Source organism: Chlamydotis macqueenii, chromosome 3, assembly GCF_036417535.1.
Source record: "Chlamydotis macqueenii isolate bChlMac1 chromosome 3, bChlMac1.mat, whole genome shotgun sequence".
NCBI lineage: Eukaryota > Metazoa > Chordata > Aves > Otidiformes > Otididae > Chlamydotis > Chlamydotis macqueenii.
Genome location: NC_141558.1, coordinates 83,051,522 through 83,077,950, shown reverse-complemented (window position 1 = coordinate 83,077,950; position 26,429 = coordinate 83,051,522). Strand labels below are relative to the sequence as shown.

The 26,429-nt window shown below is 38.6% G+C and overlaps 2 protein-coding genes across 7 annotated transcripts in view; one reads left to right on the top strand and one right to left on the bottom strand.

Moving 5' to 3' along the window:
* CRIPT (CXXC repeat containing interactor of PDZ3 domain) overlaps positions 1-14,284 on the bottom strand; it is a 37,478-nt gene extending 23,194 nt beyond the window's left edge. For 4 of the 5 annotated variants that reach the window (XR_015258134.1, XR_015258133.1, XM_086744701.1 and 1 more), the window contains exons 1-4: positions 14,152-14,284; positions 13,831-13,896; positions 13,377-13,431; positions 12,624-12,727 (exon numbers count right to left, since the gene is read on the bottom strand). Coding sequence is in view for 3 of the 5 variants with exons in the window: in XM_086744701.1 (XP_086600827.1) it covers positions 12,624-12,727; positions 13,377-13,431; positions 13,831-13,896; positions 14,152-14,167 (241 nt within the window). In the remaining 2 variants the exon portion in view is untranslated. Of the gene's footprint in view, positions 1-8,504; positions 9,800-12,623; positions 12,728-13,376; positions 13,432-13,830; positions 13,897-14,151 lie in introns of those variants that run through there. The other variant, XM_010117093.2, reaches the window with a different exon arrangement.
* The window catches only part of PIGF (phosphatidylinositol glycan anchor biosynthesis class F), a 17,787-nt gene continuing 5,622 nt past the window's right edge, over positions 14,265-26,429 (top strand). The window contains exons 1-5 of one of the 2 annotated variants that reach the window (XM_086744699.1): positions 14,265-14,283; positions 14,751-15,001; positions 16,642-16,733; positions 17,049-17,165; positions 20,722-20,830. In XM_086744699.1, coding sequence (XP_086600825.1) covers positions 14,774-15,001; positions 16,642-16,733; positions 17,049-17,165; positions 20,722-20,830 — 546 coding nt within the window. In that variant the 5' untranslated portion in view covers positions 14,265-14,283; positions 14,751-14,773. Of the gene's footprint in view, positions 14,284-14,327; positions 14,440-14,750; positions 15,002-16,641; positions 16,734-17,048; positions 17,166-20,721; positions 20,831-26,429 lie in introns of those variants that run through there. The other variant, XM_086744698.1, reaches the window with a different exon arrangement.

The window sequence follows — 26,429 nt, the reverse complement described above, 5'->3', positions numbered from 1 at the left end:
CTTCTTGTTAGCACCTTGCAGTCTCCTAGAATTCTTGCTAAAGGATAAAAGTGTTCAATTCATACCTACCCAACAAAAAACAGACAAGGTGTTTTCTCACTGCTTGCAGCACAATGCCACTGTAACATTTTACTAGCCAGAGTCTAGAATGGCCTACTCATCCCCATACAAGAAATCAAAACCAAACCAACTCACCCAACTACTAACAAAGCCTACAGAAGACAAACTTAACTACATCTCCCCGAAGGCACTCAGGCACTACCCAGATTTCAGCAAGACCTGGATGACCACACACCTATGAGGATCCAGACCCCTAATCCTTGCTCCTGAGGATTCTGTTTCATTTCAAAGTATTCTATGGGCTACTTTCCAAAAGATGCTTTGATCAAAAAAAACCAAGTCTCCCCAGCCAGCATTCCCCCTATAAACAGCCAGAAGATACAAGATTGATGTAGTCTGCTTCTACACTGTCCTCCATCCTTTCTGGCTGGCAGAATTAGGGTCCAAGCTAAAATTCCCAGCTAGCATGGCAAGATAAGCATGCCACTGCTTCAAAACTGCTGTATTGTAAGTTGCCCTTTGGAAGTCATAGCCCATGAGAAAAATACCAAGGCAATTATGTGCCTGTTCCTAAAAGTCACTAGCAAAAATTTGGTGGACTACAATGAAATATGGATAAGTGGCTGCAGAGAGCCATTCTCCTCCAGAACTGCCCCTTTCCTCCACACAAATGCATCTAAACCCTGAAATTAGGACTTTCAAATACATAGAAATGTTACAGGGCCTTCTGCAAGATTCAAAGAATAGGACAAAGCTGTATTTGTTTAGCTCTCAAAAAATATTTTTAATCCTTTTCCTTAACCTTCCTTAACTTTATAGAGTGCACCCTCAGCAAGTTCACCAATGACACCAAGCTGTGTGGTGCCGTCAACACGCTGGAAGGGAGGGATGCCATCCAGAGGGACCTGGACAGGCTGGAGAGGTGGGCCCGTGCCAACCTCATGAAGTTCAACCAGGCTAAGTGCAAGGTCCTGCACCTGGGTCATGGCAATCCCAGGCACAAATACAGGCTGGGCGGGGAATGGATTGAGAGCAGCCCTGAGGAGAAGGACTTGGGAGTGCTGGTGGACAAGAAGCTCAACCTGAGCTGGCAATGTGCTCTTGTGGCCCAGAAGGCCAACCGCATCCTGGGCTGCATCAAGAGGAGCATGGCCAGCAGGTCAAGGGAGATGATTCTCCCCCTCTACTCTGCCCTGGTGAGACCCCACCTGGAGTACTATGTCCAGTTCAGGAACCCCCAACATAAGAAGGGCATGGACCAGTTGGAGAGGGTCCAGAGGAGGGCCACGAAGATGATAAAAGGGCTGGAGCACCTTTCCTATGAGGACAGGCTGAGAGAGTTGGGGCTGTTCAGCCTGGAGAAGAGGAGGCTCCAGGAAGACCTGATAGATACCTTCCAGTACCTCAAGGGGGCCTACAAGAAAGATGGGGAGAGGCTGTTTAGTAGGGCTTGTTGCAATAGGACAAGGGGTAATGGTTTTAAAATAGAGGAGGGTAGATTTAGATTGGATATTAGGAAAAAATTTTTTACAATGTGAGTTGTAGAACACTGGAACAGGTTGCCAAGAGAGGTGGTGGAAGCCCCATCCCTGGAAAGATCCAGGTTGGATGAGGCTCTGAGCAACCTGATCTAGTCAGGGATGTCCCTGCTCCTTGCAGGGGGGTTGGACTAGATGACCTTTGAAGGTCCCTTCCAACTCTAACCATTCTATGATTCTATGATTCTAACCTAAAGCAATTTCCTAGGAGAGATTGGAAAAGGGTTGAATGATATACTACATCATGCAATTATATATCATGCAATGTATATATTATAGTTAATACTGCATTATCAGCCTGTTTCGATATATGGAAAATGCTCCGTCACCAGTTAACAGGCTGCCTCATTCCTCCTGTGAAGTTAATTTATTTATCACTAGCTGGAAATCCCAGCTCCGAAGTCCCATTTGCCACTTCAGGAAGGAAATACAGAACCACCAAGGTAATACGATGCTTTTTCTTAAGATCTCAGTCTTTCCAGATCTTTCTGCATAGGGAAAAGATCAGCTGCTATTGTAACACTATTTACCTGCTAGTGGCAAGGTGAATTTTTATTACAGCTTTACTGGAAATAAACCTGCAGTAACAGCCAATCTGATACTTTTAAATATCTGCACCACTGAACTAAGCTAGGAGCAATACTTGGACAAAAAGATAATATTCTAATCAAGAAGAGCAGCAAAATCTGACTGTTAACCTGACTTTGAATCAAAAGTTTGTCTTCTATAGACTTTTGGGGTCTTTTCCTACCAGATTATCAATTTATTTTAGTATCTGCTCTTTCTTCAGCATCCTTAGTTATACTAATTTTTTTAATATAATATTTTTCACATGCAAATGTACTTGGAGATATAGTTGTGTGTTCCTCAATGCACTGTAATCCTGTTGACCCATCTGCTTGATAAAACATTGTCCTACAACAACCTAGATATGCCTTAATATTTGGCAGAACTGAGATAATATATCGTAACCCATAGGTGTCCAAATAAGAACAAGATAAACTGATACACAGTTTTATGTATTAAATGTTCAATAAATATCACATTTCCTGCCTAACTTTAATCAATGCTGAAAGTTGAATAATTATACAGAGAAAGTGTTTACACACATAAAACAGCTGTATAGCCCAAAGTATTAAGTACTGGTGATGAAGCTTACGTATATACACATACGCACACATAAAATCACAGAATCATAGAATGCTTAGGGTTGGAAGGGACCTTCAAAGGTCATCTAGTCCAACCCCCCCACAAGGAGCAAGGACAAATGTTAAGGAAAACTGTCTGAATGGACCTCAAGAGGAAAAAAAAAAATCTCATATGAAAACTATGCTCTATTTCTTTTCTGAATTAACTAATTCCTTCATTAAAGGGGTTCTTGGTGTCAAACTCTTGTCTTAATCTGCCCTGGTCATACAGGTATTGAAAGTGTTACACAAAAGACACTCAGAGACAAGCTATCTCCTAGCAATCTATATATGTCACAGTTTTTTTTTTTTTAATGAGTTCTAACCTCCACCGGACATCAACTTCCTCGGCAGCCTTGGACAACTGAGCTGAATGGTTCTTATTTATCTACCTCTTATGGTGTTATGAGGGAAAATTAATGCTTACCAAGTGCTCAATGACAGAAGCACGAGCCTGTGCTCCACACACTTTTACTGTTGCTACTATTACATTTTCCTCCTTCAATCTAAGCACTGATTTTTCTTCATGAATATAAAGGCAGGAATAAAGCCAGAGCATATGGCACTTCATAGTAGAGCAGTCTTTATAAAATTGCATTTCACAGTTAGCATATGACAGGCACACTTGTCAAAACTTGGCTAACCTATATATTCACCTTCAAACAATCTTCATGACCTTCCCATATATAGTTTTATATGGAAAGGATCTGAAACTTTTAATTATTTGCTTGAATAAACCTAACAACCTTTAAAAAAATTGTCCCAGGCATCCAGCTGTTTCTGAAAAACAAACCAACCCCGATCTTCAGAAATCTTTTATAGAACAAAAAGGCATGTAGATTAACTGTTTTTTTTTTTTCCTTCATGTACCGTAATACTTGGTTGTCTATTTTTAACTCAGTGCAACAATTAATGCTGCACTTACTCTAAGTTAAGCAATAACATATGCTTGTATGTTAGCCAGGTGCAGAGAGGTAGTTATAGTAGGAAATCTTAATAAAAAAGAAATAAATGGAGATGAGTATTATCAGCAAGACCTGAATAAATCAATTGCTTTCACTGTTCTGTAGAGTTTTCCTAGAAGCTTCCAAGATTCACTCACACAGATCACTTATTTGTAACATTTTAGAGTCTGCGACAGACATTAAGTTTTAACACTTTCGTAAAGCCTGAATTCTGCTGCCCTTACTAGCAAGCACTTTTTTTTTTCTTAACTACCACCAGGACAGGCACACGGAGCCTCTGCCCAGAGCCTCCACAATAGTACGGCAGGATGCCACATGGAGTAAGTGCACAAGGCCCCCTTCTTTCTCTTCACTGCAGCCCTGCCAAATCTAAGTAAATTAATGTTGATCTACCTACCTGTCCACTATTCCTAACCTAGGCTGGGAAATGTGCCAGTCTGGTGAGTTTCTGAATTTAGATTTTACATGTTCTGATAAGAACGGCAGCGATTATGTTACTAATATCTCATGATTCAAACAATTCAATTCAAACTTCAATTTGAAATTTAGAATAACTGATCGCTCAGTCACTGCTTCAGGCTCCCTGCAAATTCAGGCTGATACCACTGCATACATAAAATATGCCTGACCTTTTAAGGATTTATGTGAAACCTTAGTAAGTAAGGGATAGCTGAAAAAAAACCAAACCAAACCAACCAAATAAGTTATCCATAGCTGAAATGCCTTGTCATAACTTTTTCAAAAGCCTTCCACTGAAAGAAAGAGATTTAAGATGGCAGAGTAAAGTCTTTGCCTAATGCAATTAGCACTTAAATATTTTAAGATGACAATTGGACTGGACTAGACGGCAACTCCCTTGCCTTTCATCACGCTATCTCAGTTGCACTGATGTGTTACTGAACAGTAGTAATCATACCAGAACAGTAAATGTCCATGACAATCTGGGAGCTGTCTAAACTTAAAATCTTTACCTTTTATGGCAGGAAAAAGAGTAACAGAAAATTAAGCAAGAAATCATTTCCTGAAGACTGGACTGATAATGATATATTTAAGATGCCTATGATGAGACTCATTAGCCAGTAGAAAATGGCAACTGTGAGTTCTATGTGTTTGCATGTGACGTGAAACAGTTAACAATACTGATATTTAATCATCATAACCATGATGAGGCAGGAAAAAAAAAATAATCTCAACATTTGTTTTCCCAATACCACTTGGCAGATGAGCATATAGTAAGTACATTTGCTGGAAGGGCTTAATCTTAATGAATCGCTAACATTGCTAAATTCAGTCTGCATCTTTCAGTGCAAAGAGAGAGACAGAAAGGAAGAAGTAGTTTCTAGAGGTTTTCTACTGGAAAGCTAATCTGGAAATTCCTACTTAATTAGATAGTTATTTGGCCATCAATTCAGTGGTGCCTGAAAAATCTACTTGCTGTTTATCGCAAATGAATGGTAGCAAGGCAAAAAAAATGTCAAAAGTGTCTTTGTGAACCACGTAAGAAAGTAATCTTTACCAGCAATACCCACAGGGAGAATACTCCACTCAGTTTCTTGGCAAGATTTCAAACAAATTCTTCCAGGTCCCTTCAATACATCTGTTCCTGTTGCCCTGAAGTGGGTGAAGGAAGCACTCCTTGTCAACAGAAAACTCACATTTTTCTGCAGGCGTTAGTCAGACATGGTGAACACGTGTATACCTCATGCAAGTTCTGTGAAGTGAACTGTGGCCCCCACCCATAAAATTTGATGGGTTGATGAATTTCAGATGATAAATTATTCCATAAAAGCCTAAGTCTGGGAGGAAGACAAGCAGTTCAGAATCAGCTGGTCTTCAGATGAGGGACATTTATAATCCTCACGAAAAGAAACATTTGACTCTGTTATTGGTAACAACTGTCATCATGCCTTATCAGATTGTCCAACCAGTTCTGCCAACTCGTAGAGCAAAAATATTTTTGCTTAATAGCAAACCTCAGCTGTGATGTGGCAAAGCTTTCATTCTCTCAAAATATTCAGGATGAGTTTTCCTGTCACCACTATTCCGTTTTGCATCCTGCCACATTTTTTTTTCTAAACCAGTGATCTGCTAAGACACTGTAAGCAAAAGAGACACCTACATGATCCCATGCTGAACCAGTGCTCACTGAACACTTGGCTCTATTAAGCAACTGTTAAGTTAGTGACTAGGCAGCAACATCCCAAAAAGCATTCTTAGATTCTCCAACATCCAAAGCAAATGACAGAAAAGGGTCCATCTTTAGGTTGCATATACTTACAGGAGATCAGAAAGCCCTGTTTCAACCCAGGGAGAACAATGACTTGTCTGAGGCGGGGTTTTAAGACCTTATTAGCCCAGAATCTTATTCTCAGTGTAGAGGCCCTATCACAAACTAAGTTTTGCTATACCAAATGTAAATAGTGACAGCTTCTGCTCTTGGTTTACTGTCTTTCAATGAATAATGAAACTCTCACACTGGGGATTCTCTCTGCAGCTGGGAAACTGACAGCTTTGTATAAGGAAAATATAGCAACATGGTTCACTGCATTGGTTTGTGCAGCTGCCTAATTCCAGCTATAGTTTGGTTTTTTTTTTAATTTTTGCACATATCTCTTATGTCCACTGATAATACCAAAGCACCAGTCATTCTTACCCAGAATTTATGACAGTGAGATTTGCAGAGGGTCCTGGCCCAAGTGTCTCTGGGTAGAGTGATGCTCAGCTATTACAGAACTGGAGTATCTGTGCAATTCGAGGCACTGTGGAGAGATAGGCTGATGATAGGAGCAATACCGGAACAAGGACATAGGTGCAACAGACTTGCAATCTGAAATCTGTGCATCTCTTATTTTGCTAAATAAGAGATTTTGGTGCAAGTCTGGCCATTCTCAAGAAAAACCGAATGCAAAGTGGTCAGTGGCATCCCTGTATATAAGACAAAGTCTTTCTTGCTATTCTGATGAAGGAGCAGAATAAACCCAAGAGGGGAAAACACTGCCACATTTCTACATGTAAACAATTAAAATAGTCATAATGCTAATGCCTTGGAACAGTGTTGCCAAATTACTATCCTGAATGGTCCTTTCTCCAGCTTCTGCAGCAGAAAGAACAGGGTTAAGAAAAAAAACAAAAACCCTGCAACACAAAAAAAACCCCATCACAGTAACAAATGGGAAGGATGGGGAAGAATGCAAGAATAGCGTGACACAACAAGGACTCTTCAAGAGTTCCTGTTCAATTTTCATTTATAGCTAATCTGTTCTTTCAATAATCTGCATCAAAATGTTGCTTATACTTAGCTCAGTAAAAGCACTAGCCAGTGAACAGGCAGAAACAGCAAGGACAGTATAGGAATTCACAGTACTGAGGAAAATTCTAATCCTCCTAAATTTGGCGGCACAAATCTCTTACGTAACCTGTGATTTAGAGGACAGCCTGAACATCTGGGAACGTTCATGTGTTCTTCCTAGTACATTAAACAAAAATGTCAACTTTCCATTACAGATTTTCTTTTGTTTTTCACCTCATAACATCTCAGGAAAGGTATCCCATGCTAACAAAACATTTTCAGTATCAACAAAAATGCTTTTATATGACAATTCAATTATAATGAAGGTGCATATAAGTTTAAAAGCTAACTTTAAGTGCTTCTTTGCCAAGATTGCCTTGAACTCATGCATCTCAGAGGTCCAGGAGAGGGCTTATGATCTAAATTTAAAGCAATGGGTCTCCAAAATAATGCTTGGAAAACAGGCTTTTCTGAAAGTTGACTGTTACATCGGCAAATTTTACAGAGCTCAGGAACCAAATCTCTCACGAGGCTAAGAAAATTTGAGAGGTACAGACGAAAGATCCCACGCTTGTACAAACTATTAGAACAACAAACTACTGTTTGTTTGGATGATTAAAAAAACACAACAAAACAAAAACTGTCCTCCTTTTCCAGCAAAAATTACATTCTGACATGCAAAAGCAGCTGCCCAATAGTAGGATACAGGTACATAAAAGCTCTATTCACAAAATAATTATGAACAAAGGATCATATTATTTAAATCCCTGTTGTTCTTAAATTACTTACAAAATGAGGTAAGAGTTCATTCAGTGCCAACATTTACAGAGTGCAATAAACATTCAATTCATACCATGTATTAAAGAATTACAAACAGTAATGCTTTTGAAATAGAGATACTGGCAAGTTTTAGGAAAATAAGAAAATAAGTTTTATTCACAGAATAGCAAAAATCAATAAATCATATAGAATGCACCCATGAAGGGCGAAGAGTTCAGAGAATATCAGAGAATCTGACACCTTAAAGCACTCACTGCAAAACTTGAAGCCAGTTATAGACATTTTCTTTTCATCCATACAAAGGATGTGCCATAGAGATGTACACTAACATTAGAACTCCTTGATGTGTCTGGAAACAATTGTCACCACCTAACCCACGTACCTTCATTCAAATTGTTAAGGTAGGTGAAGCTTTTAAAATAAAAAGCAGCAGCATTTCTCTCTTCTTTTGGGGGACCCAGCTCATTCCACTACCCTGTCAAAGCTTCTTAGTAGATATAAAATGCTCAAAAGAACTACCATTTTAGCAACTGCAGGATGTCAACATGTTTGGAACAAGAAACTTTGGTGAGAAGTGCTCAACAATGGATAGTTAAGGGTGACAGGAAATTTCAGGCAACCCCCTTTAGAGGGCTACTCATAGCACAAACACAGCACAGCAGGAGCTAAGATAAAAGAGAATAACTATATCCCCCGTATTCTTTATTTTCTCCCATTAACACACAGAAAGAACATTGATTAGTCATGCAGTTGTCTCAGTAATAGATATGAGAACAAAAGGAAACCTAAACCAGAGTATCTATTCACAGGGAAATTCCTGTTGACAGCTTTTCTGTTACAGTTGAAAGTAAGTTGCAAAACCATAAGAGACTCCCAAGGAGATTGCTGGGAGAAGTAAACATTTAAATGGGCCTAGTTAAAACCTCACCATGAATTAAGAGCACAATTCTTTTTCTGTAAAATGCATGCACAGTGAACACTTACTACTCTCCATAACAGAAATTGCTTCCTTATGTAGAAATTAGGACAAAAGAGCCACACACAGCCTCTTACGTTCAGAGAGGTTCACTTGAAGTCCTATATCAAACCAATGCTGAAGAGAAGGCAGCCGGTTTTGATCTTTCAAATTTGACACATATAAAAGCAACTACATCATAGAATTCAAGAGTCAGTTTGAAACCAAATATTTAAAAGCCAGATGAACTTAGGAAATGATGAAACTGAGACCTGGCATTAGAAACTGATGCTCATTATTTTATTGCCTTGGGCCACCAGGTGCCATATGTAAAGCCTCCTTAGAGGCTAATCAGTCTCACTGCCAAAGTAAGAACTGGCAGAATAACACACTAGATTTCAGTAGTTTAACAATTCGCGATTTAACCAACCCTACCGCAGGCAGAAACAAAATTCAACAGGACAATTGCATTAAAATCTGAAGAACAATAGTCAGAGGACGTAATAGTTTGAGGTGAGAATAATCATAAATACCTATACACACAGAACGAAATGAAAATACTACTTTAATGAGGTGATACAAGCTCATATTTTATACAGCTATAAAATATTACTATCAGACAAGCAGCAGACTCAAGATACAGCAAGAGAATAAAAGTGTTAATCTCAAAAACCTGTGTTATGATGGTAACATAGTTCCAACCTATCCACTAGGACCTTCTCATTCCCTTTGAACTGTATTGGTTGATTACCTTTAAATATCAGTTAACATTAGTGCTAAAACAACAAAAATCAAATACTATGTACATGCCAAGGCAAACAATCAGGCTGTCTTTACCTCTCATCTCATTCTAAGTAAATCTATTATCTTCCAGAAAGTAATATTCACAAATTATTTTAGAGAAAAGTTACTGTACAAAGACATAGAAGTGAAATTTCATAAAAAGACTAGTCAATACAATTAGACAGAAGTTTGCTTGTAGTTCTTCGTATCCAAGACCTTCTTGCCACACATTGAGCAGATGCCTATAAGCACACAAAAGGTGTATAAATTATTTTTAAATCATTACAGTTTTTTATTAAAAAACAGTTATGTTTTTGTAAAGATAATTTTCAATAAATTGTTTAAATGAGCTCTCATTGACAATCTATCTGTGCATTTTCTCACCAGATATTGCAAATTAAGAAGCAGTACTATAGTAATACAGTAGTATTTGCAGCATATGTGTAATATCGCCACTTAAAAAACAAACAAACAAACAAAAATTATGATTCACAACACTGCCTGAAGCCACTGCCATTTGCCAGAATACTGGAAGAGAGGCAAACACCTGGCAAACAGGTAAAAATGGTATATTACTAAACTTTATAAGTCCTGTAGCCAAATGGAGGCCCAAGATGGACAGAATATAGCTAGGCTAAGAAAATACTGTCACCAGCAAACTGACTGCTAAATAGAAGATTGGCAGGCAGGGAGCTTCAAATAATTGTGGAAGTTGAGAAGAATACAGTTCCTTAGAATTAAGCTACTTATAAAGTAGTAAAAGTGAGAAACAATGGACACCAAGAGTTGAAGCAAAGATGACCTCTGATGTGCCAGAAGACTTTGACCTAAACCAAGAGAGTGGCAAGTCAGAAGACTAGAGCAGGAAAAAGTATATAAGTTCGTCAGAGGCAGAGGTGGGGGTTGTCTCAATGCTTCCCTCTTCTTCTAAAGCTAAATCTTTTTGTCTGTGACCCTTTTGGGCCACATCTCGTTTTACAAGACGACTCATCAGCATATAAAAAAAAAAAATTCAAGAGGCCACTACTCCTGTCAACTCTCTCCAACTCCAAATTGTGTGCTTTCATACATTGACATTGTGACTGGACACATATCTAAGAGCCCATTAGGAAAGAGAACAGCAGGGAACATGCCACCTGATATACTTGAGAGCAAAATCCAGCCCACGGGCTGTTCACTTCAGGTCTAAATTGAGGAGTAATTAACTTCAGATTGGCTCTCAATTTCAGAGATAAGCAACAGTTAAAGCACTAACCCATATGACTGCATTTGCTTCAAGAAACATGCCACAACCATATCTTTAATGGTCAGAACTAGAACCTAAAGCACTTAAGAGTTCTGAATTTATGAAGAAACTAGATTCAACCTGCAAGGATACACAAGCAGACAAAGATGAAATCCTGAAGCCCACCCAAACCAGCCATAAGTTTAAGAAAGAGAACAAGGTTCTACCATATGGGATTCAGGCAGCCATCTGGTGAGCATCGAGCAACTAGAAAAGGCAACCCTCCCATAGCAGGCTGCTAAACCACTGACTCAGTGACACAGTACTCATTTATAGAGCAATTAAAAGTAATTTCATAAACAAAACTTACTACTGGCTAGCTGTAGCTATATATACCTAATGATTGGTTCAACCCATGCCTGTGTGATATGTAGATTCTGCAGTATTAATAATGTAACTGAGTTCACGTTGCTTTTTTTCCCCCTCCAGGAATTACACATTTGAGCCCTTTTGCTTACCTACTCAAAATCACAAGACTAGTAAAAGTTTTACATCCTTAAGGGTCTCCATAAGATTTGCTTGAAATTGATCCCCACCATCCCCCCTAAGAATTTTTGAACACTTTTTAACAATACTGAAGACTTATTATGAATATGAGATACAGAAAGCTTCCAGGTATAAACAGAATTTCAGTGCAGTCATTCACACATAACTCATAAGTACAGAAACATTTTATATATTATGTACTACACAGTGGAATATCTGGCTTTCTAGGGACAATGATTATATTCTTCTTTTTCATTTTGCACCTTAAGCCAAGCTTGATTTACAATGTATCAAGCATGTTCACAACTGAACCAGAGACTCCTTTCAGAGAAACAAACCTTTCAATGGCTCATGTTAAGCCACTGAACGAGTAAGAATACATGCAGGCACAAGACAACCACGAGCATGATTTGCCTTCAGAAATACTGTCTTAACTGCTTTTACAACTCAATCTATTTCTTTCTCTTAGCCTCTTATTCCCCAGGTATTCTACTTCTGTTAAGCTAACCTATCACTTTACTAAAAGCAAAATTTGGATTTTTTTTGTTGTTTTGTGGGGGTTTTTTTTGAGGGTGGATGAATCTGGGGTTTTTGGTTTGGGGTTTTGGGTGGGGGGTTTGGTTTGGTGGTTTTTTTTTGTGGAGACCACTATTTAGAGTTTTAAATTTAGATATCATAAAAAGGGGAGAGGGAAGAAGGGAGCAGAAAAGGGACTGCAACAAGCATTTGAGTCTGTATTTTTTTTAAACTAAGAAAAATCAAACTTCCAGTTTTCTATGCAATTGCCAAGATTAAGCTTACAGTTATTGTTCCAATTCTAATGCTTTAGACATCAGAAACATTCCTTAAAAAAGCAGAATGGTAGAATGACTTAGGTCGGAAAGGATCTCCAGTAGTCTCTAATCCTGCCCCCGCCCCACTCAAAACATGGCCAACTTGGATGAGGGTGGCTGAGGGCTTTTCAAGTCAAGCTCTGAATACCTCCCATAGAGACTCCAAAATCTCTGTGGATCCCTGTTACTACAGTGTTTGACCACTCTCACAGTGACATTTGCTTTCCTTGTCTGTAACTAGAATTTTCCACATTCTAACCTGTGTATATTGTTTCTTATTCTAGTACTGTGCACCTCAGAAGAGCCTGACTCCATCTTCTCTACATCTTCCTATTAATAGTTGAAAATAGCAATTAAGTCTCAGCTTAGTCTTCTCTTTGTAATGTAAAACAAATTCAAGAGTTCCACTTGCTCTGCAATTTCAAACCAAACTGGAGCAATTTGGTACTCAGTGAAACTCACCTTTTTTATAGGCACATCCTTGACAATAGTGAGACCCTGGCTGATGTACAGAACTCTTACAAATTCGACATATTGCAAATTTGTTCTTTCCATAAGGATCAAACCTGGGAAAAAGGAAAAGTATTTTATGTATACACCTTGAAATAAAGTAGTTCCTTTGCCTCATCCTAAAAAGTCTAAACCAGAGGGCACAGACAAACTACAGCAAAATCTATAATTTAGAAAAGGGACATACAAGGATTATTTCTAATAGGCTGCACAAATGTACAGAAAAGCTCCCGCTTTCCCCATTAAGAGAGATTTTTTTGCATTATGGACAAAAATTTGACAAAAGTGGAACTAAAAAAGCATCTTTTTATTAAGATACTAGACTATTTTGAACTTAAAACGCGTTCCAGCAGCACCTTGCCCCCTTGCATAACAGAATACCCCCTGGACACTAAGAAAATGCTCAAGAGATTGTACCTGCAATCTTAGCACAGAAAATAACCCTTCCTGGCTCCTTTCCTAAAAAAAGCAATAAACTCTAGCAGTTTCAGTAAGAGCTACAGTAAAATAGTTGCCCAGGCTCTATTTAGCAGAAAGCACCCACCTAATATGTATGGACATACTTTCACCAACTAATCAAATATCATATTCAGCACAATTTTTTTCTTTTTAAAAGTATATTTTGGACAAGTTGCCCAGATATGCAGGAAACAAGCCTCAGTTAAAGCATTTTTTTTTTAGCCAAAATTAGTATTAAACACTAACCTTGCCTTCTTTGAAGTCAGTGCCTTGTTTTCATTTAACTTGCGGCCACCACTTTCTACAAAAAGAATAAGACCAAAAAGCAATAAATTTCCCAGTTCTGAACATATTTTAAAAAGCTGAGTTTACAGCTTTTACACACATGCAAGATAAAGTCAAAAAGAGAGGCAAAACATACAGGACAGCATTAAAGCACAGGACAAGAGAATACTTTATACTGTGCTCTGTTTGCATATTGTCATTCTCTACAAAGAGGAAGAAAAAAAACAGACTACTTCAATACTGAACAGCTCAACGTAAATTAACTCCCAATGCATTAAATCAGCATGGGAGGGAAATTACAGGAGTTAAAAATTAACATGATTAACTATTTCAAACTTTAGTCATAAGATAGCTCAGGTGCCCAGCTGGCTTTAAGATAACCTGAAAAACAAGTGTTAAACCCCGCCACGATTACCTGTGGTGTTCCTCGCACCATCTTTCCACGTATCGGGAGTGATTACCGTACCGAGCTTCTTCTCACCTGAACAAGGAAACGTTACAAAGGAAAAAAATTAAAACTGCGCCGCGTTAATACTCACAACCAGCACTGCCCGCGGGAGAACGACAGCTCACACACAGACATCCCCGGAACCGCCACCAATGGCCCGGCCCACACAGCCCAGGACCTGGAGCTGCTGCTCAGCTCACTGGGACGCCCGGGACCCCCGCAGGGCCGGGCCCAGCGGCTCAGACAGGGTCCCCTCCAGCCCCGCTCCCCCGGGCCGCCCGCACTCACACTTCTCGCACACCATGGCGGCCCCCACTGCCGCCGCCGCCGCCGCCACAACAACCACCAGCCGCTTCCGGGATCGCCCCGGAACTGACGGGCGGGTGTCGCCGGTTTCCGTTGCCGGGCGGCGACGCCGCGGTAAGAGGCGGACCGGCACCTCACCCCCCTTCCCCCCAACCTCACCCCCGGCAGCGCTGTCCTGCCCGGCCCGGGACAGGTGCCGCCGAGTGAGGCCGCGGCCTGAGGTGCCGCGGCGGGAGGCCGCCACGCCGTCTCCCGGCGGCAGAGGGAGCGGCGAGGAGGAGCCCGGCCCGGGCCCGGAAGGGGCTGAGGCGGCTCCGGCGGCGGCGGCGTGAGGGGTGCCGGTGCGGGCGGAGGCTGCCGGCTACGGTGCTCAACTCGCCCAGCTCTCAGTCCAGCGCTGCTGCGTCCGTGGGTTTGGGGTTGATTTTGAAACGAATGACGCTCTTCTGCCCCAAAAGAACCACCGTCACCCCCAGACTAGGCTCAGGGTTCTGCCTTGTGTGTGTGGCGGTTCGGAAAAACCTCATCCTGTCGTGCCTGTGCCGCGGTTCGGTAACGGGGTGCGACTTGCTGTCTTGCAGGTGACCGGTTATCAGGGAAAACAATGAAAGAGGCAGAAATAAGGAGGCTCCTGGCTGCCAACCTCCTCTGCGTTTTTTCGGTTGTTCTGACAGCGGTTGTTCCGGCTTTCTTCTGGGACGGATTCACGGTTTTGGGAACGCACCTCACGTGGCTGTGTGTTTGTTCTGTTTGTGTTGGTACCCTCAATATAATCTTGCACTTAGTCGTTAAACCAAATCTGACTCCTAAGAGAAGTTCATTTGCTCAGAAGGTAAGACTTTTATTCTTAAGTTGCTGCCAGGCAATAATGATGGGAAGCAAATTCTTTCACTGAAATAATCAAATGAGAAAGAAAGAAGACCACTTTTGTTGGGGAATTCTTGTTTTCCATGAATGAGCTGAGCGTAGCACCTTTTGAAATAAATTCTTTAATATTTTCATTATGTTAAGCTTTTCTCTACCTGTAAATAAGCTGTTCTGGTGAGCGGTTCTGTGCCTTTCCTTTTTCTTGTCAATATATTGTTTGTGGTCCCAGCCATTGGTCTTCCAACAATTTGCATGGTGGCAAAAATGGGCAAAATTGAGTCAGTGCAGAACTCATTTCATAGTCCAGGGCTGCCCTTCAGTGTTACGAAGAAAGACGTTTCTCATGTGTAGCTACAAGTTTCTAATAACTTTAAAGGAATAGAAATAGTTTTTAGAATTTGTGGCATAAAAGAGAGACTAGCTCACTACAATTTAAACAAAGTTGGTAAATCTTTAAAAAATCACATGGAAAAGAATTAAAATGGATATATTTCCTTGAATGATGAAGTTTGCACAGAGAAGATTCTAGATTTGGGAGAAATTTTTGTAGTTACAGTTTGTAACAGGAGTACTGAATCCCAAAGAAAGAGGTTTGAACAAGGTGAATTTGGAGTGACACAAAACTTGTTCAGGAGTGGGAGAATACGCCAGCATTTTTTAAGTCAGATGGATAGTCTTGAGCTCCCGACTTGCTGAGTCAGGCCAGATATAGTTCTCTGATGTTGTGATTCTCAAACATTTATGCAGACATCCCTGAAAGCGGTATCTTTGTGTGCAAAGCTTCTGTCTAGCTTTGCTGACTGAGGAGGGATGTGAAATACACAAAATTATTATGGAAAACAAGTATTTTAACCATCTGTGATTTCAAATGAAGCAAGCTTTGTGTTCTAGGTGAGATTTCATCCTAGCCTAGCATAAGGAATAAATATAAAAAAAAGTGTTAAAGTGAAGTTATGGATTTCGATTGGTGACCTGATCAGAACAGACCTAACCAGGACTGTTTATCAAGTGTCTATGCTTCTGTATGGTATAGTGAGTACCAGAAACTGTTATTTAAATTCATAGAAAATTATATATGTTTTGCAGATTTACAGAAAGTCATGGACATTTCAATGGATTTAGAATTTAAGATGCCAGGTTCAAAATGTAGTGGTTTTTATTTCACATAATTTTAAATATTACATTTGATTCTGAATGTCTTTTTTTTTCATGCTACATATTTTCTTGCTTTTAAATATTTTTTCACTTTCTGTGAATGATGCCTTTTAATGAATGGACGTAACACTCAGATGTAAAACAGAAATGTAAAAATATGTAATAAAATAATCTGTTTATCCTGTCATTTCCAGTTATGTTTTTTTCGTATGTTTGCCTGGGTGCCTGAAAAAATTTTGGATGGAGTGTGAGAATTTTTAATTAATTATTTAAAGTATTAAACATAGAGAAAACTATTTTGCAATATGTCATGCTATTATCATACTGTGCTGTAGTTGAAATTAAACAAATAGGTAGCATACAGTGCTATTGAAGATATAGACTATCTATGTTACTTATGTTCTCTTTTCTTTTGAAACATTATTCTGATATTTTATTGCTCTTTTTTAGATATCCAGATTTCTAAAATGCTGTATATACTTTTTCATATCTTGCATACTATTTCATGTGATTACTGTTCTTTATGGAGCACCTCTCATAGAGTAAGTCAGAAGACCCTATCTTTCTCTAAATGTTTTAAGGGCAATTTTCCTTGCAGATATTGTTATAAGTACTTGTATATTTCCTGGTATGCTGGAAATTAAAGGATAACCTCCTGGCTGGGGGAAGAAGGGTGGCTGTTTTGATTTTTGGGGTTTTTTTTTTTTGTGTGTTTGTTTGGTTCTTTCCATGCGTGCTTTCACAAGTTGATTTAGAGGGTTGGGTTTGGGTTTTGTTTTTTTTTTTTTTCTAAGTCCTGGAACTATGAGAAAATTAGTAATTACCTCACTTAACTTTGTAATATTCCTTCTTTGTAGGTCAGTGACTGAGACATTTTTGTTTGCAGTTCTTCTATCTACCTTTACTACTTTACAATGCTTGTGTATGCTGGGACCAAACATACAAGTGTGGATACGGGTATTTAGTAAAAATGGGTAAGTTCGAATCTAAAGTTTCTGATTTTACCTAGAATAGAAATGGACAGAATTGATAAAACAATATGTCATGGAATTTTTAATAAAGAAAGGAAAACTTGCGGATTTATGGGTGTAATTACAAGCTTATGAAAGCTTTTCTGACAAAGAAAACTATTATTTATTTTGAACACATTAATTCAGAAAACTACCTTTTTATGTTTGGTGTCCAGACACTAAATCTCACTTTAATAGGCATTTGAAGGAAGTAAATTTCAAACGCACATTTTACTGGTGTACAACCACTGTGCAGTCCAGGATGATGGTTGTCAAATAAAGTGGAGACCTGAGGCTGACCTGTAAAGGGAAACTTTTCCACATGATCCAGTAGTACCTTGGTAAACACAGCTTTTAAAGTAGGAATAACAAGCCAAAAGAAACACTGCTTTAACAGTATTTTTAACTTGAATATAACGATGAAAATTATATATAATTTACTGTGGTCTTAAGTATATTATTTTTCTTTATCCATGCTCTTTTTCAGATTTCAAATAAAGCTGATTTTAGTGTCAGAGTTTTCAAGCGTTATTTTTTTTCAAGAGTATGTTTAAAGTGAAATCGGCCTTTTAACCTCATTCTCACCTTGGTGACAGCCATGACATTAGCATGTATCAAGGATAATGCATTTTTCAGAAGTATTCTATTTTTTCTGCCTCTTTTCACTCACTAAGTAACAGGATTTTTGAAAGACTGGAACACTGGAACATAAAGAAGCCCTACATGTGCTTGAGGTTTAGTAATAAGATGTTAGCATTCGTTCCCTTTTAATAGCTCATAAGGGTGAGGTCTCATCTCAAAATAAAGTGAAAAGTTGTGTGACACTGCTGACATGTGGAGTTTTGATTTAAACTTCTGTTTAATTTAATTAAATTTAAATTCTGTTTAACGTAATTTCAGATACCGACTTTTGGTTTATTTCAGTTCTCAGCTTACTGAAAAATATCTTGAATCCTTATTCAAGTCAGTTATGCTTGTTTTTTATTTTCAGTGGAAGAGGTGAATAGAGTAATAGAAATGTCAGCTTGCAAGAATTTAATAAAAGCATGGAGTTGTTTAGTCTAAACAAATCATTGCTGATTCACTTAGTCATCTTTGGAGGTTTGGAAACTGGAAATAATAGTTGAATTCAGATGTCAGAGATGTTTGTCAAAGAGATGTTTGACAACGGTCTGTCTTTGAGCCAGGTTAGATTTTGAATGCCTATCAATTTCTTTCTTTCCTAAGCTAGATCTTAATGTTATTTCAGCGCAGTTTTTGCATAGGAAACATGGTTGTCTTGCGTTCACATTTTTTGGTGTGACAACTTGTACGTACTTCTAGTGAGCTGTGTTACCTGAATAAAATGTCTATTTAAGAATGAGGTTTATTTAGACTAGCCTTTGAATTAAAATAGACTACAAAGAAGTATTGTAGCAAATTTTTTAATGGATTGTAGCAAGCTCATATTTTAAAAATAATTTTGTGGTTTTTTTCATTTGACCTCATGAATGAGTTGGAACGCCTTGCGCTTAGACACGAGCTGAGTGTAGGCATGATGTATTAAAAGGTTGTCTCTAACTGAACCACATGGAATGAGGCAGGACTGGTTGAGCGGAGGAAAAGAATGGTTAGGTAGGATCAACACAGCTGTTTGCCATGAAAGAAGAATTTAGAGAATTGAATTGCACTGGGACAAAAAGCTGAAAAGTCTGATTAATACTATAGCTTAGTATGAAAAAGGAATTTGTTTTAAAAGTTATCTGAATACAATTTAGACTTAAGTAACCACTGGCATTTATTTTTATTACTCTTATTTACCTGTGCAGTACTGATAAGATCAAAATGTGCTTGTGCTATTGTCTGTGCAGAAAGACAGAAAAAGACATCTAGAAAAAGAAAGTTTATATTGATATATCAAATGTAAATAAGTGACAGATATTAATTACCTAGCTATTGCTCTGGATAGTTTTCTGCTGTGATTTAGGTGGCCTATTGTGAGAATACTGATGTGCATAATGTCTTGTCATAAGACTATCCATAAAGTTACATTCCAGTAACTTGTATGTAATCTATTGCATTACAATAGCTATGGTACGACTGAGTCTCAGTCCGACTTAAATATTTCGGGGATAATCTTGCAAAATGCTTATTTTTTTCTGCGGAGATACTTCACTTTGTTTTCACTTGCAGCACTTGGAAGAGCAGTCACTGATAGCAAAATAACTTCTAATAAAGTTACTATAAGATCAGTCTTTAAGTGCCCATGCCTCTAGGAGGATCGTAGAATCATAGAATGGTTAGAGTTGGAAAGGACCTTCAAAGGTCATCTAGTCCAACCCCCCTGCAAGGAGCAGGGACATCCCCAACTAGATCAGGTTGCTCAGCTTCATCCAGCCTGGCCTTGAACGTTTCCAGGGATGGGGCTTCCACCACCTCTCTGGGCAACCTGTTCCAGTGTTCTACAACTTGCATTGTAAAAAATTTTTTCCTAATATCCAATCTAAATCTACCTGCCTCTATTTTAAAATCTTTGCCCCTCATCCTATCACAACGGGCCCTACTGAACAGCCTCTCCCCATCTTTCCTGTAGGCCCCCCTTGAGGTACTGGAAGGTATCTATCAGGTCTCCCTGGAGCCTCCTCTTCTGCAGGCTGAACAGCCCCAACTCTCTCAGCCTGTCCTCATAAGAAAGGTGCTCCAGCCCTTTTATCATCTTCATGGCCCTCCTCTGGACCCTCTCCATCTGGTCCATGTCCTTTTTATGTTGGGGACTCCAGAAGTGGACACAGTACTCCAGGTGGGGTCTCACCAGGGCAGAGTAGAGGGGGAGAATCACCTCCCTCGACCTGCTTGCCACGCTCCTCTTGATGCAGCCCAGGATGCGGTTGGCCTTCTGGGCCGCAAGAGCACATTGCCAGCTCAGGTTGAGCTTCTTGTCCACCAGCACTCCCAAGTCCTTCTCCTCAGGGCTGCTCTCAATCCATTCCCTGCCCAGCCTGTATTTGTGCCTGGGATTGCCATGACCTAGGTGCAGGACCTTGCACCTGGCCTGGTTGAACTTCATGAGGTGGCCATTGTCATAGTCATCAGATAATATCCACGTCTGCACCATAGAGTACTTTGTGACTGCACGTGTGCTTTTCTCTACAATCCCATGCTACCCTTTCATGTCTGCTTCTCCCTGCAATGCACAAAGTATCATTGTGATATTTTCATTTGCTCAGTCAAACAGTATTTCAAGCTCAGTAGGAGTATTTCCAAGTAAAATAAATTAGCTTTTGCAGTAAACATATCAAGGGTAAAAAAAAAAAATCTCCTGAATGTGTCGTATATAGAAAGATTGTGATTATAACTAAAATATGCAGCTTACATTTTAGGTATGGTTTGTATCTTTTAGGAGAAATCTGCATGCTGTTCATCAAATATATGTATTTTTATATCTGTTTGTAGTCTCAAAAGTCTTGGGAAAATCAGATCTAACATTCTGACATGATAACTTCTGCTGCTGTTGAAATCTTGTAACATGCTGTTTTTACAGAGCTACATCCATCTGGGAAAGCAGCCTACAGATTACTACTGTGTGCAGTATACTTGGAGCTTGGTTTGGAGCATTTCCCATTCCTCTTGATTGGGATCGGCCTTGGCAGGTTAGTATGCACACCTGTATCATAAATATAAAAATACTAATTTTCTGGATCTGCACGCTACACAAAATTGCTCTGAAACGGCACAGGTGTATTGGACTTACTCATAAGCTGTTCCTACAGGATTATACCAAACATTGTAAAAGTCATTGGAAGCATCTGTGCTTACAGTGTGATGATGCAAAACGCAAAACTTTAACCTTCATTTTTAATAGGTTCTTTGTTACAGATTTATGAGTGTCTGGTCTGTTGCATGCAAATTTTATCATGAAATAGAGCTGTAAGTATTTTGATAAGAAGCAGCTAGACAAGCAGGAGGAGAAATGTGAAATACAAAGATGGCTTCAAGTTTGTCTGCCTTCAGTCTGGTAGCTTTTATTGTTTATGGACAGGGAAGGAAAGATGCTTTCCTAGTGTTTTAGTTCCCCCTCTATCTTCCATAAAAGCACTTAACAGAATGCATTTTAAATGGATTTGGATTGATTTGTGGAAATGGTGCGGCCAAAGCACTGTGCTAAAAACTTACCTTCTGATTTCAAAGAAAGGCAAGCATTAGCTTTGTAGTTGCACAATAAAAGATGTGAAACTGGCATTAGAGATTCTGTGTTTATAAATTCAAATGTCTGCTATTTTCTTAATATTTTTTTTTTGTATGGAGAAATTATTCCATTAAACATAACTGAGGTCTGCAATTGCCGTAGAATGATGACACCAGTAACACTTTTTCGTCAATGTCCTTCGTGGTTATTTTCTTTCCTCAGGTTTCCAAAGTCATACACCCTCAGCTGAGCAGTATCTATCAGGCTTGTTCTTAAACAGATGATTCAAGGTTTCTTGCCGAAATCAGTATAATAGGCAACACAATTTCTGATACTGTAGAGACATTGTGGCTTACAGCTGCAATGGGAATTTGTCTTCCCTAAGTACCTAACAGCCTGCTTTTATGCCACCAGCCTTGCTTTATAACAGCGTAATGAGATATTAAAATTTCTATTTTAAAAACAATAGAGGAGTAGGTTTATACTTTAAGTGGAAAAAAATCAGGTTTTCTTCCCTGAAAACACTTGGTTTTACTCTTGCAAGATGTTTCACCATCAGTCTGATGTAGGTATGTGTTGCCACTAGTTAACTGTTGATGGACTTGAATGTAATTCAAAAATCAAGGGATTCATTGAAATGCAATCTCATATCTTCTTGCAAAGTGTTATTCATATTCTTTTTCACCTGTCATATAAGGAAAACTTAATTATTCTCAGTAGGCTCTGATTAACAAAACAAAGACACTAATAGATTAAGACAGATACTTCAAATACAGTTGATTTTTTTACTTTATTTGTCTATTCTCCCATATTCCCATAGTAGGAGAAACAAGTTTGTTAATGGTCTGGCTGTGGCAGCTTTTTCTGTTTAAAACCTCTTCTAAGTTAATAAAAGCAAAACATGACTGATGAAAGTTAAGGTCTATAATCTATACTTGGACATCTAAAAAGATATTATCTGCCTCCTCAGAACAGCAAAGCATCTGCAGAAACCTCAGATACCATAATTTGTCACTAGCTGTTTCTGGGCATGAATGCTCCCCAGAGAATTTGGGCAGCAGCAGAAACTGTATGTCTGCATTTCCATTTTCCTTCACCATTTCCATCCTCATTTCTGACATACTCCTGATACCAAAGTTGGCAGGGGAGAGTTTCTGACTATCAATTCCTGCATCACTGCAATTTTCCTGGGCTTAGATCCTGAGATTTGCTGCTGTCTTCTTTCCCTTACATTCCTCTCATTTTCCCCCATTCCCACTTCTCCACCTTTTACCTTATAAGGTTTAAAATAGCGAGGTGGGGGAAGAAATCTTGCTTTCTATTTTGGGTCTGAACTGCTTGATCATTACTTTAATCATCATGTGAGCAATTCAAGAGCCGCTGTAGAAAAGTTTGCTTATCAGTCCTGCAGGCTGCCACTTCAACGGTCTTTGAAAACTGCAGTTTTAAGTGCAATTTTTAAAGATCTGCTATATAAGGGGAAGTGAAGTAAGTTCTTGTTAAAATATAATGTAGTTTTTAAAGTCAAATTATCTCAGCAAAGCAACACAGTGAAGCACCAAAACGGTACCAAATCTTCAAGGCAAAAACGAACCTCTTTAAAGTAGCTTGTTGGATCTTGTTCACAAGTCTCAGAAGTTTTCAATCACCTATTGATAATTCAATATTTTTGTAAATATCATCTTTTAAATATTGGTCACAAAGGCACAGAAGGCAGGGAGGGAGGAAGTGTCCTGGCCAGTCATTTTCATTAATTGCCCAGGAAACACTGCTTCCCAGTTCAGCCAAGCTGAGATATCTATGAATCAGGTTCTCTGGAAACACTGAACTTCATGCAATAGTTGAAGTAAGTCTTTTGTCTTTCTATGCCCACTGAGTAGTATGGATTCAACAAGACAGGTGTTGAGCTGCATGTAGTAGCTCTGCATTGCTGTCTCAGAAATCTTCAGAGCCAAGAGACATTTATGTTGCTCTTCAGAAGTTCACTGGGCACCAGCAACGAAACCCCTTTTTGCAAGAGTATTCCTTTTGCTACCAGATGTCAGGTGATTACAGAAACTCATAGTAGATTCTTTCACTGTAGTGATGAAAGAGGTGCTTTCTGTGTTGTCTTAAGCCTAAGGCAGGGGAAAGAAGAATGACCCTCATAAAGGATTCTGCTGCTGCTGCAGACCTGCTTGATTTGGAAAGAAAATCTTGGCGCAGATTGCCTGTCTCCTGAGTTGACTGATCTAACCACTGACTTACTGAATATAAAAACACGTGTACATAATGCAGGTGCAGGAAAAGGTTCTTTATTTTTAAAAAATTAAAAATAAAAATAATTTTAAATACCCCCAAAAGACATGGACTTTGTGTTTTGTACAGAACCTGATCCAGCTGATATGCTTACAGGAACACCTACAGATTAAGTCCCAAGGAAGGTCTGAAAAAAATCATGTTGATCTTAATGTAAGCTTAAAAGTAATCAGAGCCCAGTCAAAACCAAATTACTTCTACGAATCTACATGATGTAGGTGTATTAAGCTGTCATGCTTTTGACATCAGCTGTTTCTTGTACTAGCCTAAAAGCAGAGAGCTTGAGGATTACAATTTTGGATTTACCCTTCTCAGATCCAAAAAGGGACTCAAAATGGAATAGCTTAGTCTTTGGACTCCAGACCAGCTTTTGAGATAAGAATTAGTGATTAATTAGTGATTGTTTTTGTATTTTAGACTTTTTGTTGTAAATATTAAAAAAAGAAAACTGTAATGGCAATGATTCTGCTCTAGAATTAAATCTTATTATAAGGGCAAGACTAAAATGGTATTACTATTTTAGAGAGCAGTGTTAAAGCCTTTAAGCTTGCTTGTTGCAAAATCTGGTTCTGGTGTTTCTATTGGTTATGGTTAGTGTTTGCAGTGTAACAACGTGTTATGGAAACACAGCTGCATTTGAACCTTTAGCTTCAGACAATTCGTTATTTAAGGAGTGTTAGAAACAAGGCAAAATTGGTGCTACAAGAATTGCATGAGTCAACAATAGTTGAGAGGTATCACGTGATAAAGCAAACCAAAGGGTTGCTGCTGCTGCCCTTGTGCTCTGTTTGTAGCCCTGAAATGTCAAAAGTTGGCAAAAACATCTGACATCCAGCAGGTGCAGAAATGTGCTATGAGTTTGGAACAAAAAAAGCTATTGCTGTTGCTTTAGCTCTCTTAGAACAATCTAATATAACCTGAGGTTCACACAAAAAGTTAAGCACTATGTCTGGAATTGGTATATCTTTCCACTTGATCAGGATTTAGCACTTTATCAAATCTGGTGTCTACACTTTAAACTGTAGACAATTTCAGAGTGCCTACAGTCTACTTTTAAATGGACTGTAGTCCAGTTCCCAGAGTGGAGTATGTAAAGCCACTTCTGTGAAGTCAGTTTTGTTCACAGAAATGGCTTCAGATGAAAATGGCCTGTAGTTACACACCTGAAGAAAACAAGAGGTTGAAAAAGAGAGAGCGAGTGCTGAGGATGCTGGAATTCCAGTACAGTATTGAATAAGGCTGCCTTCCCTTTTCTGTGAGGCACCTGTTGTCTGACTTGCCGCACTGATACATATGGCAGTGTCACTTTGTTGCTGCTTTGTGGCCTTCAAAGAAAAAGCAATTGAGGGCAACATTAGGTTAATTTTTTTGCTAATCTGTTTCCCAGTCCTTAGCTGTCTGTATTGGGACTAGCATATTTTCCTGCAATCTTAATAGAAGAACTGAAAAATTCTATGGCAGTCATCACTTTACATCATGGTTGAGATATATTAGTAGAAGCTGAGAAGTCTGTAGTACCATTACCTATATCTTACCTCATCAGAAAATCAGATGTCAATGATGTCTTGCATATCTTTCACCAGAACTTGTTTTTACTTCAAAGTACTTCAGACTTTTGTGGAGTAAACTTGGTACCAAATGCATCATCAGGAGTTCCAACTCATATGCTAATGGCTAAAACCAAAATACTACTTCATCCTTAGTTACTCCTAAACCAAAGAAAACATACTGGTTCTTTATGCATACCTCTTGTGACACACAACAAAACAGAGATAAATACAGATGTCTCAGAAAATCTTCACTTTATTTTCCATGTTTATGTTTGAACATAATTGCATACAGGGGATATTCCGATTAGTGGGCCTGTCTACATTTAAAAATAAGAATGTAAAATGAATTTTTTTAGCATACAACAACTTTTATGCTAAGTAAATATTACTTAATAGGAACAGAGTATTGCTTTGGAAATAAAATGACATTAACTATCTGAATCATGTTTCAAAATGGAAATGAAAAATATATAAAGCATTTCTGTTAGAAGTATAAAATATACTGCTGAAAGTCAGTTGGTATTCTGATGATTCATTGTTTTTCATTATTCTGTTGTTGTTCTTAAAGTAACTTTTAAACATAATTTGGCCATGCCTATTGCCCCTCTGCAAGTTTTCAGAAAAATTTATGTTGTAACTACACAAAAGAGTTGGTCAGGGTGGCCTACTCTATGGTTGTTCCTGGTTATATGTCTGCAGAATGAAGCCTATCTCAGACAAAGGTAAAGATTGTCTTACAGGAATGCAAGTTAGTCCCTATAGTAGTTACATTTCTGTATTTAAAAAAAACAAAAAACAAACAAAGGACAAAAAAAACACTCAAACTTTTCAAGACTTACTCTGCAAGACATGTTTCAGTTTACTACAAGTGTCAGACTGGTAGAGTAATTTTGCCAATGTTTTGAGATTATGAATGTAACTCTTAAACAATTTTTAAAATAGTTTGTAACACTTAATTATGATCATTTAAATAAGGCTATTCTAGATGATGTTCAAAAGGCTTAGAGAGTTGCGCATCGATCTCTAATTACCTCTAGCCCTCTGATGCACAGTGGGTATGTAAGGGTTACGGTTAGTTAGGCCAGTTCTAGCAAAGAAATAGAAAATAACTTCTTGTTACAGTTGCTCATTTTTTTTTTCAGATTGCCTGTTTCAAGTTAATGGTGTGCTTTTAATAAGCACATGTGATTAGGATCCTGACTTCATGTGTCATCT